Consider the following 14,852-nt stretch of genomic DNA (forward strand, 5'->3'; position numbering starts at 1 on the left):
TCAGTCTGTGCTCGTTGGAAAGACTATCATTCCAAAGAACCTCAGGAAGAAAGTGCTCTTCTGGGCGCACGATTCCAAGCTGGCTGGCCATCCTGGTCAACGCCGAACCCTACTCAGGAAACAGGAGCTGTATTGGTGGCCTACCATCAAAAAGTATACCTATTCCTATGTGGCATCCTGCACCAACTGCGCCAAGAACAAACCGGCCTCTGGACCACCGTGGGGGTCAAATGCAACCTTTGCCAGTTCTGGATCGATCCTGGTCGCACATCGCTACTAACTTTGTAGTCGATTTACCTACTTCCGGAAGAATGAACACCATCTGGGTGTCTGTGGATCACTTTAGCAAGATGGCACACTTCGTGGCACTCCCTGGCATACCCTTAGCCTTGGAGCTTGCAAAGCTCTTCATAACTCACATATTCCGCCTCCACGGCCTACCTTCACACATTGTATCTGACCGTGGGTCCCAATTCACGGCACGATTCTGGAAGGCTTTGTGCAAGTTGTTTGACATCACTCTAGACTAGACCTCAGCCTATCATCTGCAGTCGAATGGCCAGACGGAACGGATGAATTGTACAATGAAGCAGTTTATATGAGCCTATGTCACATCCCGACAAAACAACTGGGCCGAATTGCTTCCATGGGCTAAGTTGCCATCAACTCTCATCCAACAACTTCTACTGGAAAGTCACCATTTGAAGTGGTTTTTAGACGACCTCCAACACTGCCACTTCCACTGAAGCTCTCAGTGATGTCCCCAGCAGCTCAATCTACTGCTGATGATATCCATAAATTGTGGGTTCAGACAAAAGACATGCTAATCAAAGCGAGTGATTGTGCCAAGAAGTACTATGACGCACACCATGAGCAAGCTCCAGTCTTCAAGCCAGGAGATAAGGTCTGGTTGTCTACCAAGCACCTCAGACTCAAACTACCCTCCTCTCGGTTTGCTTCTCGCTGCGTGGGACCATTCCTAGTCCTTCAACGTATTGGCCAAGTTACCTATCGTCTGAAGCTACCCCCTGGGCTCCACATCCATAATGCTTTCCACGTTTCTCTCCTGAAACCACTCATACTCAGCGAATTTTCTTCCAAGACTCAAGATCTACCTGTCATCAATGCAGAAGATGGCTTAGAATACAAAGTCGAAGAAGTCCTGGACGTTCGTAAAAGAGGTAAGACTTTTGAATACCTTCTAAAATGGGAAGGTTTCGGCCCTGAAGAAAACTCTTGGGAGCCTCAGACCAATTTCCTGGACAAAGAGATGCTTCGTCAGTTCCACCTCGTGCATCCTTCAAAACCTAAGCGTGGTACCCAAAGAGGAAATCGCCCTTTGAAGGGGGGTACTGTTGTGTCCGTCAGTTCTTGACGCCCTCTCTCCGCCCTCCTTACCTCTTTGGCAACTCCCTCTTTGACCGCGGGAAGATTGGTTGCCATGGTGTTCTTCTGCCGAAGTCCTCCGGTGTCCCTGGACCGGCTAGATGCTGCAACCCGCCATGTTTCCTGGAGGCCAGCGGCACGCGCATGGCGCAGCCCCGACTAAAGTACCAGCGATGGCACGAACCTCAGGGGCAGTCCCCTGAGATGACGTCACCCGCGACAGATATATAAGGTCTTAGAATTTGCTAACACATCGAGTTAGCAAGGAATGGAATGGAACAGACTTACTTCGGATTCCAAGCAACTCTGCCTCCTCTGACTTACCAGGGGTACCCGCTCCTCGGGGGCCTCGCTCTCTCCTTTGTTTTTCAGGTGATAGTCTGGAACCGGTACTCGCTCCTCGAGGGCCCTTGTTCCCAGACTTGCTCTGTATTCTCTTCTGCCTGGAAGTCATCACTGCCAACTACATCAGTGAGTTACCATCGCTCTCTCAGAGCTTTCCCTGGAAACAGGTACTCGCTCCTCGAGGGCCTATTCATTCCAGTTCCTGGGCTTCTATGAGACCATTGTGTGAGTGTTCCTATCCAGGGATCGCTGTTCCAGTATCTGAGGGAATACGGTCCTGCCGGGCACTCCAGCTCACTACTACCACCTCTGGTGGTTCCTTATATGGTTTAATAAAAGATCTAGTGTGTGTCTGTCTCCAAACTCTGAGCCTGACCAGTGGTCCCTCTCGGGATCTTCCCCCAGGGGTGTGGTCATCTGCCACTGGCCCAAGGATCCACCCACAAATATCCCTATCTGTTTGCTAACTCCCTAACAGATTGCTAACTCCTAACAGAACTCCTAACAATAAGGGGTTCTCCGAGGACAAGAAGGATGGTAGTCCTCACACATGGGTGACATCATCAGATAGAGCCCGATGCGGGGTCACTCTTCAGTATCTTTTTTTCCATGGAGTTGTGAGTCGCTTTGATTGAGCTCTAAAACTTTTGGATTGTTGCCTTGTGGAAAACTTTGTTTTCGTGGTTTTTCGCTATCTTTTCCTTCAGTTCATTGCTGGGACCTTCTCAGTGCCTCCCCCTAGTGCCCCCAGCTAGTGTTTTCGGCATTTGGGTAAGTCTCCTTTCACAGTCAGTTCCCCCTGTGGTGTAAGTGTCTTGGTGCCCATCTTCTATTGATGCCCGCTGCCATCATTCTGTGTTTTTTCCATTTTTTTTGCCCTGACATGACCATGTCTGGTTTCTGCTGATGCTCCCAGTGCCCAAGGACCATGTCGATCACTGATCCTCATGATGTTTGCATCTTCTGCCTGAGGGCATTGCATGACATCCGGTGTTGCTGTTTGTGCTCCTAGATGACCCCAGATGGCTTCGACTTGATAAGATGGATAACCTCTTTGGATTGAAGAAGTCTAAGCCATTATCATTGGTGGACCTCAGAGCCGCACCGATGGATACTATGCCATCACCATTGGCAGGTACAGTGGTTCCGTTGATGACACCAGTGGATAGGTGCCTGGAGACCAACCATTGTTGATCTCCTCCAGGCCGAGGACGTCAGGTTCATAGTCCTTGACCTCGGTACCGGGGCAAGACTAGGCTGAGCATCGTGGGAAGACCAAGAAGCATCAGCACCAGTCCACATCGATGCAAGATATTGGCAACGGGTACACACCGGCTTTTGCCTTGATGCCCCCGAAGTGACCCTGTGGCGAGGAGCGCCAAACCTCCATTTATACCTGGGTTCCGCGACGGTCTCCACTGGTCCTAGTGCCAGTCACTGATCCCTCTCTTGGATCTGAGAAACATCTGGTCACAGGAAGTATCTCCGATTTGTGGTGGGAAAACAGCACTTCCAGTACCAGATGTTGCCATTCAGGCTCATGTCCACCCCACAGATCTTCACAAAATGCCTGGCTGTGGTGGCAGTGAACCTCCGCAGAACGGGAGTGCATAGTTTCCCATATCTGGATGACTGGCTGGTCAAGAGCACATCTCAGGCAGGGGCCACCAGGTCCATGCGCTTGACCATTCGGGTGTTGGAGTCACTAGGGTTTGTTCTCAACTACCCAAAGTCCCATCTTAGTTCATCACCTCAATTGGACGTCATCAGAGCTCTGCTAAACACGGTTCAAGCCAGGGCCTTTCTGCCGCGCCAGAGGGCCATTGCTATGGCAACTATTGTGATAGAGGTGCAACAGAGCCAGCAGGTATCAGCTTGGCACATGTTAAGACTGTTGAGTCACATGGCCGCAATTTTCCAAGTCACTCTCTTGGCACACTTATACATGCGCAGAGCCCAATGGACCCTGAGGTTGAAGTGGCACCAGACCACTCAGAGCCTCCAGGATTGCATCCGAGTCACCCCATCTCTCCTGGTGGTGGGTACTCTCCAATCTGGAATGGGGGATTTCCTTTCAGAGTCTCCTTACTCAAATTGTGCTAATCACGGATGCATCTACCCTGGGGAGGGAAGCTTATGTTGATGGGCCAGGGATTGTGGTCTACTTAGGAATGTTCCTGTTAAATCAGATTCCTGGAGCTTCAGACGATCAGGTACGTGCTATGGGCTTTCAGATATTGGCTGTCCAACAAAATTGTCCTGATCTAGACTGAAACCAATTAGCCATGTGGTATGTCATCAAGCAGGGAGGCACGGAATTGTACCTCCTGTGTCAGGAAGAGATCCAGATCTGGTCCTGAGCCCTGGCCCACAGGTTGGTACTCAAGGCCATGTACCTGGCTGGAATGGAGAATGTGATAGTGGACAGGCTGAGTCGAATCTTCAGACCCCATGAGTGGTCCCTGGACCAAGGGGTAGCGAATCATATATTTCACCTCTGGGGGAGCCTGGACATAGATATGTTCACGTCCCCCTGCAACAGGAAGGTGCTTCTGTTCTGCTCCCTGTCCGGATCGGAAGGGAAACCAACCTCGAACGCCCTTACCCGTCATTAGGGCAAAAGTCTTCTGTAGGTGTATCCAATGATTCCCTTAGTGGCGAAGACTCTCTTGAAGCTTCGTAAGGACAGAGAGACTATGATCCTCATAGCCCGTCACTGGCCAAGACAGGTCTGGTTTCCACTCCTATGGGAGTTGTCCATCCGGAAACCAATCACTCTGGGGACTTCACCAGATCTCATCAAGCAAGATCAGGGCAGGCTGCAGCATCCCAACTTCCAGGCCCTATTGCTCACAACCTGGATGTTGAGAAGCTAATCCTGCAGTCACTTGATCTTTCTGAGGATGTGTCTTCGGTTCTGGTGGCTTCCAGAAAGCCTTCCACTAGAAAGTCCTACGGACTGAAGTGGAGAAGATTTTCCATGTGGTGTGAGCAAAAGGCCCTAGGTTCATTCTCCTGCCCCACACAAAACCAGCTTGACAACCTTCTACACCTATCAGAGGGTGGCTTAAAAACCAATTCCGGCAGAGTTCATCTTAGTGTGATTGGCACAAATTACTACGGTGTAGATCGCATGCCCATCTCTGTACAGCCTATAATTGTATGTTTCATGTGGGGCCTGCTTCAATTGAAGCCTCCCCTAAGGCCTCCTGCTGTGCCTTGGGACCTCAAGGTGGTGTTGGCTCAGTGACAAAATCTCTCTTTGAGTGGCTGCTCACCTGTGACCTGAAGTACCTGACCTGGAAGGTCATATTTTTGGTGGCGGTCACTTCAGTGAGCAGGATCAGCGAGTTCCAGGCCTTAGTGACTTATCCACCTAATACTAAATTCTTTCATGACAGAATGGTCTAGCATATGCACTCTAAGTTCCTGCCTAAGGTAGTGATGGATTTTCATTATAACCAGTCAATCATCCTGCCAATTTTCTTTCCCAGGCTCCTTTTGCACCAAGGCAAACAAGCACTGCATAGTTTGGACTACAAGCGAGCCTTAGCCTTCTATCTGGAGTGTATAGAAGACCATAAACAGCCCACTTTTTATTTCTTTTGATAGGTATAGGTTGGGCATTGCCGTTGCCAAACAAACAATATCCAATTGGCTAGCAGATTGCATCTCCTTTTGTTATGCCCAGACGGGACTATATCTTGAGGGTTATGTCAATGCTCATTCTGTCAGAGCCATGACAGCATCGGTGTCACATTGCGAGCAGTTCCCATGGAGGAGATCTGCAAGGCTGCAATGTGGAATTCTCTCCACACATTCACATCACATTACTGTCTGGATAGGGATAGCTGATGCAATGGTAGTTTTGGCCAGTCTGTTGAATCCAACTCGCCAAACCTAGGCCCTGTTGTTTAGGTTTAGACTGTCTCCCCCTCTGTTACCAACAGCACCGGTGTTGTTGTTCCTGTTGGCATCTGGTTAGGTGTCTATTGGTCCCTTTTTGAGTTGGAGAGCAGACTGTAGCTAGGGATTCACTACCATTTTGCTTGTCCTTGGAGAAAGCAGAGTTGCTTACCCGTAACAGGTGTTCTCCGAGGACAGCAGGATGTTAGTCCTCATGAAACCTGCAACCCACCCCTCAGAGTTGGGTTTCTCCTATTTTTTTATTTTATCATAATTCTATGTTTCGAGACTGAAGAGGGACCCCGCTTGGACACGTGGTATAGGGGCATACTGGACATGCTCAGTGTGCCTAGTCAAAGTTTCTACAAACATCGATAAAAGTTTTCTGCATCGGGCTCCATCTGATGATGTCACCCATGTGTGAGGACTAACATCCTGAGGTCCTTGGAAAATACCTGTTACAGGTAAGCAACTGTGCTTTATGGACGCGCGTCAAAACATGCGTCTAACCGGGTTAACCTGTGTGCTAGCCTGAACGCACAGTATTGCATCAGCCTGTTAGTTTGGAGATATTTTACCAGCATCCAGACTGCTGAAAAGGAGACATTTAAAAAGCAATAGAAAAGCTATAACAGTATAAAATGCAATAAACACGAATGAAGGCATAAAAGAAGAAAGAGAAATAAAAAAAATGCAGAGCAAAAGAGCCCAGAGAGAGGCAAACTGATTTGTAAAAAATCTAGCTAGAACTGTTGCTTTAAGTTATGTTTTGCTGTTATAATATAATTTTGAGAGATATTTTTGTAGTTATGGCATCAAGATGGCTCTTCTATGAAATAAAATAACTTGCAACTTAGATTTCTTATTTTGGGGTTTTTGTTTTGTTTATATCTCTCCCAGCTGCCAAACATCTGTTCCTCATGCCTTCCTCTCTGACCCTCATCGGAGATCCAAACCATCCAAGTCTTCCAGTATTTTCTTCATTTTTCTCCCATTTTCCCCTCACATAATAGAGTAGGAAATTGCTGGAGTATTTGGCTTCTCGGGCTAAGAAAAACGTACCATACATGCTGCCATTTGGCTGGTTACTAAGTCGCTTTATTTATTTGAGGTGTCAGAAGATAGAGTTACCAGATGACCAGGGCCAGATTTAAACATCCTGTGCCAACAGGCAATGGGGGGTGCCCCGATCCCGAACGCCCCTACCCAATCCTCCCCTTTCATGGCATTCCCCCTCACCTCCAGCTCTGGGGCCTGTAAAAATTTGGTAGTGGAGGCAGTTGCCTACATTGTCTATGCTATGCCTCAGTCCTGGCTTGCAGATGACTCCAGGAACAGGCAGAAGAGGTGCTGTGGGGCTTTTTCCCCCCATTACATATAGGTACTTAGCATTCTGATTTTCCTATGTAAAACAGAACCGCAGGTTCATGCATTCATTGAAGCAAAACAAAGTCTGTTTCAGTCTGCTCCTCATGGCCTGTAGTCAGCTGGTGGCCCCATCGAAAGAGGACAGTCTTCCCATTGAATGTATTAGTGCCTTGACCCTGTGGAATGTATAAGCTTGGCCTTTTGATAGCTACTTTAATGTGTAAGATAGCAATTGACCTGTGGAAAATCTGTTTTTAAATAAACAATTCAAGGATTCATGTATTCCCAAAGGCATAAGAGCATGTATAACTTAGGTAACCACCGTTCATAGGTAGGATATTATTTATTTATTTATTTAACACTTTTTCTATACCGACCTTCATGGTAAGGACCATATCAGATCGGTTTACATCAAAAAGGGGGAACTGTAACAAAACCGTAGATAAAACAGGAAGAACAAAGTTACATTCAACAAGGGTGGTAAACTTGGAAGCAAGACTGCTAGAAAGAAAGGTCTAAAGGAACGTAGTGCTTAGGATAAAAACAACAGTTAAAGAGTCAGGGTAGGCTCTTATACATAACTTTGAGATAGTCAGGAGATCCATTGTTCATAATGGATTTTCGGTCGTCTAATGTGTGTCTAAGGGATCGGAGAAGGCCTGGCGGAAAAGCCATGTCTTGAGTTTTTTTCTAAATGTTAAGAGGCAGGGTTCCAGTCTAAGGTCGGATGGGATATTGTTCCAGATAGCTGGGCCTGCTGTAGAAAAGGATCGGTCTTTGGTCAAGGTGAGGCGTGTGGCTTTTGTAGGTGGGGCTTGAAGGGTTCCTTTATATACTTCTCTGGTCGGTCTTTGGTGATATGGAGATTGAGAGGGAATTTGAGGTCCAGATGCAGATGATTGTAGATGGCTTTGTGAATTAAGGTGAGTGATTTGTAAAGGATTCTGTATTTCACCGGGAGCCAGTGTAAGTTATGGAGTATGGGTGATATGTGTTCTCCACGGTTGGTGTTAGTCAGAATTCTTGCTGCGGCGTTCTGTATCAATTGTAGGGGTTTGGTGGATGAGCTGGGGAGACCCAGGAGTAGAGCGCTGCAGTAGTCTTTTTTAGCAAATAGTAAGGCTTGCAGAATTAGTTATATATATTAGTGCTGTATATATAGTTCAATGTTTTCACTGAAGTTATTGTAACAAAATAAATCTAAGATACATATATCAATGAAGAAATCGGTTAACAAAGCTGTCTATGCGGGTTCTAACAAGCATAAATTCAGAAAATCTGCTGGCGTGTTTTATGACTGTGACTTAGAAGAGAAAGTACGTTTTTCAAGATTAGCAGTGTCATGAACTTGCCTGTGCCAATGCTCATCTTGGGGCCAGATTTCCATAATAAGGCTATCGTAAAGAGAGCCGCAGGTATGAGTTGGGCCACCAATTTACTCTCGTCTTTGGTAAGGATCCATTTTAGGCATGGTCCCCGGCAAACACATTTCTGGCCCAAAAGGGATCTGTTTATGCAAGATATTTTATACTTCAGCCTATGTCTCTTTCTAAAAGTGCTGAACATGTCTACAAGACCACCACATGTGTATAAATGTGCCCTCTTGACCACACCCCCTATGGCTTTTTAGCCACGTTCACTGCATCAGTTCTCAAAGTGAAAGTGCGCCACCTGTGTTCACTTTGAAAATTGCCACAGGGAAAAAGCACCTGTAGAGCCTTGCACCTACTTTACCTGCAGATACGTTTTCCAAGTATGATGTGGGTCATTCTGAAAATCCTAAACTATATGCACTGTTTCCCCTTCCCCTCCCAACCTAACTCTGCCCTGGGAATGCCTCCACTACCATGTGGGTAAAAATAGGCACGGACTTACCTCCATACAAGATGGGCAATTTTCAGTGAGCCCGGTTTGATGGGTAGAACAGTACTTTGCCCCTGCAAATGATTTTCAGAAAGGCTCTTCCCATTGCCAAATGTCACAGGGCAAAATCCAGCTTTCCGCTTCAGCAAGCCTTCTTCACCAAAAGGTTTGTTACTAGTTACTCAGTGATATCTGTAATTAATATAATTCCTCTGGAAGCAACAGCGTCCTCTGGGAAAAGAAAGAAAGCCCTTGATGGCGCACTGTGGGAAGAATTGTGAAATAATCTCAGCATTCACTAGTTCTGCAATTTAATAAATAATTGTGTATTAAATAGGTTGGCATATAGTGGGGAGATTGGTAATGTTGACTGGTCATATTTCCCTTTGGAATACTGAAGTTTCAAGTAGTACTTGCAAAGTATTGCTGCAGCTGTCGGCAGACAAAGATTTTCATTAATACTTTATATTTTGTGAGGCTCAAGTAAGTATACAGTCATTACCTTGAGGTTACCTCCTTCAGCAGGATATCTCTTGTTTTAGGTGTCCTGCTGCACTTCTTTGTGAACACATTAATTTGCCTGATAATTTCTTGATATAATTAGATTTGGCAAGTGAATGCTACTACAAATAGGGGAGTAATTTTCAAAGGAGATACACATGTAAATATAGCACCCTATTTAGCAATTTTCAGAAGTCTATTTACGCATGTAGAGTGCATTTACTTTATGTAAAATCCAGTTTTAAGCGGGTAAATCCTTTAGAAAATTATTCCTTATGATTTCTTTAAGAGCTCCGACACAAAGAGCCTGTTTTCAATTTAGAGTTCCAAGTAAGTCATTGTGGCAAATGCATCATTTTTGGCTCCCAATCTTGGAGGATATAATTTCATTTTATATATTTATTCAATCCTTATGGGACCTCAGCGATCTCACTTCCCCCTCTCTAAATGTTTGCGCCTCAGGGTCAGAGGGGCACCTCCTACAAGGGACACCTTCAACGCCAATGGTTGGCAGATTGGGGCTGCCACTCTAGCAGTAGTCATCTCCTCCCCTTCCTTGTGACTGAGCACACCACCTCCACAGCAGATGCAGGCCTGGCTGTCCCTGTTAAATGGATGATATGAACCTTGACTCCCCCCTCCCCTTGCTTCAGCATAGAGTTCTACATCCAGCGCTATAGGGCCAGCTCTACATATTTTATTTATAGTGTCCAGCTGGCTAGTCTTTACTACATATTAAACAGCAGGATCACTCCAGCAATGGGAGGTGCAGGGAGGGTAGTGGATTGTGTGAATGATAGGAGAGTCTGTCCCCTAAAGAATGGCTCAGTTTCTGGAGTCCATACAGGTGACTCAATGGTTGGAGATAACATCAAAGGGAGCTGGTGAGTGGCAGCTGTCAGCTGTAGCTCTCTAGGGCTTCTGTAAGGGAGAGGATGGTTTGCCTTTCTTTTCCTTCCTAAAGTTACAGCAGATTCAGTAAGGGATCCAGCTCTATCCAGAACCAGGGGGGCTTCTTATCTCAGGGTCGAAGGGATCAAAGAGTTTGTCTAGGGGACAGGTAACGTGCTGGTGTTTTTCTTTGGTGTGGGAGAAGAGGAATTTTCCTGGGTTTCAGAGAGAGAAGATACCATCTGGGAAAACCAGTAGGGAGTCCTGAAGAGCTGCCCCAGTGGTTTGAGGCTTTATTTTTATTTCTTGTTACTGTGCTGAAGTTATCTGTGTAGAAAGACTATTTTCTTGCATCTCTGTATTTCTGAACCGTTTGCTCTTTATACTCGTTATACCACCAGACTTGTTTGTTTTTTTTCTCCTGTTTTGTTTTGGAACGCAACACTTGGTATAGGACTATTTTTTTTTTTTTTTTAGTGTGATCCCCTTGGGCCGTACAAACTAAGTCCACAAATCAATGTTTTTTCCAGATGCTGTACATGTTTGTTAGTAGTCTCTGAATTGGGGGCCCCCCTGTGAAGGGGAGGGGTTGGTGGTGCTTACATGAAGTCATACAGTGTATGTTTTCCTAATGATAAGGTGGTGCTTACATACAGTGTATGTTTTCCTAATGATAAGGCATGCATTCTTGAATAACTGCTTGGCCCCACAGCTGTGCAAAATATGAGCAGGGCTATCTATGGCCAGATCTGGGTCTTCAGGCTTTTATAACCCCATGGCAAGCCCCTTATTCTTATGTCAGACACATCATATATTGCAAGCAAAACAATCTGCTTTGGATGCAATCTTGACTCCAGCATGCCAAAGTAAGTAGATAATAAATGCTCATGGAACATTATGACCTTTATCTGGTACCTACCTTAAATAATTGTTCATTAAAGAATATTTATTGTCATGGGGTGTGTGTGTGTGTGTGTGTGGGGGGGGGGGGTTGTAAATTGCATGTTATTACTTGTAAATATTTCCCCTTCTCAGTTACCCCTCCCATAAACTTGTTTACTGTTGACACGTCATCTTAACAGTGTCTTGTTTATCCTCTAATTTTTTTCTTATAATGTTCTTCTGTGAAGCTTCTTGCTATTTTTAGTTATCTGTAACCCGAGATGATGTTCCCAATGTACCTCGGTATATAAAATGCTTAAAATAAATAAATAAATACATGTTAACGAAAATCTAAATTCATAAAATGATTTTTTTCCCCACACTAGCATTCTGTTCTTCTTATATAGTCTACTAAATCAAAACAATTTTCTCTTTTCTTCATTTTAAATACACAGAAAAATTTGCCATCAAAATATTGAGCCATCAAAATCTACTGACAAATCGGCAGAGAAGAAACTAATAGCTTCGGTCGATCTCAAAGGCTTTCATCCTGATGAAGTTTCAGCAAAGCTGAAAGACAGGAATGTCATCGTGTGTGCTAAACATGAGGACTGTCAAGATTCCGATGGAAAGAAACAGTACTGTTGTAAAACATACTCTAATATGTTCACCCTGCCCCCCGATGTGGATGAGGACAGTATCGTGTGCTGTCTGGAAGATAACACTCTGAAAATCAAAGCTTCTTCTTCTGGTGCAAAAAGGGATTCTGAGAGGTGTCTCCCTATCTTAAGAAAATGCTAAACCGCTTATGGCTATGACGGGACATTTTAGGGAGCAGAATTTCTGTGCAACAACGTCTCAGAAGGTGGTACTTATACAGCTGATACGTCATGCTTATTTTGCCACCTTGCTGGTCAAGATGGGTTCTTTCTTTCTTTAGTCAGCAGTACAAGTCACACTCGTGAAAACATCTTCCCTTCTCCTTTTGTGCCCAGCTTTTGTAGTAAGTTCTGAATTTCAGCACGGTTGAAGCAGAAAATAAAATCCACAGATTGTAAGGTGAAGGCTGGACAAGGCTAACTGTTATGACACGGCAACATATGTTTTGGTGCATGCATGATGTGTGGCTGAGAGATGGGGGGGTGCTTAGTATGAAGGAGAAAGTGAAGACGTTGGTAGATGGATCCTCCACATCTCATGTTCCAAAAGTCTAAAAAAAAAAAAAAAAAAAGTAAGTGGTAAAAGTACTCACCACATCAGGTGTTGCACCTTTTGGGGGCAATTTTCAAACCGTGCACATTGGGGACAGAGTCCCTAAGTCCTTTTTGCCTGTGGACTTTGCACTGAATTGAGCATCCGTGCATGCTTTCACTTTGGAACCTGCCCTTGCTTTTTTGAGCAGTTATTTTTTTTTTTTCACCGAAAATATCGCATGCAGGGTTGAAAAGACAATTTCTGTGCATTATTTTCCTTCCCACCTCCCTCCCCAGACTTAAACACGCTCCCAGGAATGCTTCTTCACAATGTGGAAAAATCATGCAGGTTTGTAGTGGTGTTGAGGGAGGGAGAGTTTTCAGGCTCCTTGATTTAAGAGGGTAAATTGCTATCTACCTGCGTTAATGGATTTTTAAAATTGCCTTCTTTTAGGATTTGAAAGGTGAATAAATGGACAACCGAGGAGGGTTTGTGTAGGACGAGAGGTGACAGCCTGTGGGCAGGAGTGCGGAAAGAGGGGGGGGGGGGGGGAGTGGGAGGGCATCATTGCTAGCAGAGCAGCGGTTTACAAGGCAGCAGGAGAGGTGGCCCCTAGATTTCCTGCTAGGAGAATTAGGCAAGCTACCTAGTAGTGTCACAGTTGAAGGGGCAACTTCCTCCTCATCCTGCTGCTACTACTACTACTATTTATTATTTTGAAAGCACTAATAAAGCAGCAACTATACAGACACGTGTAAAACCCAGTTCCTGCTCCATGGAGCTCACAAGCTAACCAAGACAAACATACATGGAAATCTATAGGAAATGTATTTACTGTACAGAAGTGGTTAGGATTTACAAGGAGCCTTTAAAAAGTGAGTTTTGAGACTGGATTTGAATATGGCTAAAAAGGGAGTATGACACAATGACTCAGGAAATCTGTTCCATGCCTACAGTGCAGCAAGGTAGAAAGTACAGATTCAGGAGTTGGTGATGGAGAAGGGCACAGATGAGCGTAACTTGCTCGATGAATGGAGTTCATGAAAATGGTATGGGGAAAGAGAAGAGAAGATAGGTAATGAGATGTACAGTAAATGCATTTGAGGGCGAGTAAGAGAAACTTGAACTATATGTGGATTGCAGAAATAGATGGGCAGCCAACGTAGCGACTTAAGAAGAAAAGTTACATGAGCACAGCAATGATGAAGGAAGTCATGCAGCCAATTTTTGAATAGATTGCAGTAGAGACTGATAGTTCAGTTGGAGGTCCACAAAGAGCAAATTGCAGTAGACTAAGCAGGAGGTGATAAGAAAGTGGATGAACATTTTGGTAGCATTCTCAGAAAGGAAGGGACACATTTTTGTGATGTTATAGAGGAAGAAACAATATGCTTTAGCAGGGTTTTGGATGTGTGTAGAGAAGGAGAGAGAGGTATTAAAGATGACCTCAAGGTTTCGGGCCAAGGGAGCTTCAAGAGAATGAGTGCTATCCAGAATGATAAATAAAAATGGAAGAGGGAAAGCAGATTTTGAGAAACCCTCAAGAAGTTTAGTTTTAGTTGTGTTAAGTTTAAGGTGGTGGCAGAACATTCAAGCGGTGATATCAGACCAGAAGGCTGAGATTTGGGAGTGGATTCTTTGTGAAATGTCTGATTTAGAGAGGTAGATCTGGGAATCATCAATGTACTGAAAGCCATGAGAGAAGATCAGAGAACCAAGAAAAGAAGTTTAGAGAGAAAAGAGAAGAGTGCCCAGGATAGAACCTTGAGGCACACCAACTGATAGTGGAATAATGGAGGAAGACCCACCAGAGGATACAGTAAAAGTATGATGAGAGTGGTAACAAGAAAACCAGGATAGGTCAGAGTCCCAAAATCCAATGGATTACAGTGTGCCAAGATATAAACAGTGATCAGTAGTGTCAAAAGCAGCAGATAGGTCAAGGAGGATGAGGATCAAGTAAAGGCCTTTGGCTTTGGCCATTAAGATGTCATTGAAGACTTGAGGAAGAGTAGTTTCTGTGGAATGTACAGGGTGAATGCCAGACTGGAGTGAATAAAGAACATCTTGAGATGAAAGAAAATCAAGACAGTGAAGGTGAATGGCACATTCAATTAGTTTGGATGTGAAATAGAGGAGGGGAATGGCAGGATAGGAGGTAGGCAGGGTCCAATGAGGAACTTTTGAGACTCAGGGTGATCACAGCATGTTTCAAGGAAAATGGAAGAGTCACAGTGACAAGTGATCAACTGAGGATGTGATAGATGGTGTTACGGGACCAGGCTATGCCCCGGTCCCTCCACTCACCTCGGGGGCCGGCCCGGCCCGTGCGACGCTCTCTTCGGCCCCCTGGGCCTGTCCTGCTGCCTGCCGCGGCGCCTCCACAGCGAGGGAGACGCTGCCGACTCCCGTCACTGGCCCCGCCCCCCAGTTGCGCACGCGCGCGAGGACTCCACTCTTAAAGGGGCCAGCGCGGGAAACCGAGGACTGTCTGTAGATGACGTCAGACGCTGCAG

At 45.4% G+C, this 14,852-nt stretch overlaps 1 protein-coding gene across 2 annotated transcripts in view; it reads left to right on the forward strand.

Annotated features, from left to right (window-relative positions):
- The window catches only part of LOC115085610, a 156,498-nt gene that overhangs the window by 53,275 nt on the left and 88,371 nt on the right, over window positions 1-14,852 (forward strand). Inside the window, exon 2 of one of the 2 annotated variants that reach the window (XM_029591838.1) lies at window positions 11,598-12,206. The exons of the other annotated variant lie outside the window; for it this stretch is intronic. Within the exon in view, the coding sequence (XP_029447698.1) occupies window positions 11,598-11,943 (346 nt within the window). The 3' untranslated portion in view covers window positions 11,944-12,206. Of the gene's footprint in view, window positions 1-11,597; window positions 12,207-14,852 lie in introns of those variants that run through there. 2 annotated transcript variants of the gene reach the window in all.

This window comes from Rhinatrema bivittatum, chromosome 2 (assembly GCF_901001135.1).
Source record: "Rhinatrema bivittatum chromosome 2, aRhiBiv1.1, whole genome shotgun sequence".
NCBI classification, from domain to species: Eukaryota; Metazoa; Chordata; class Amphibia; order Gymnophiona; family Rhinatrematidae; genus Rhinatrema; species Rhinatrema bivittatum.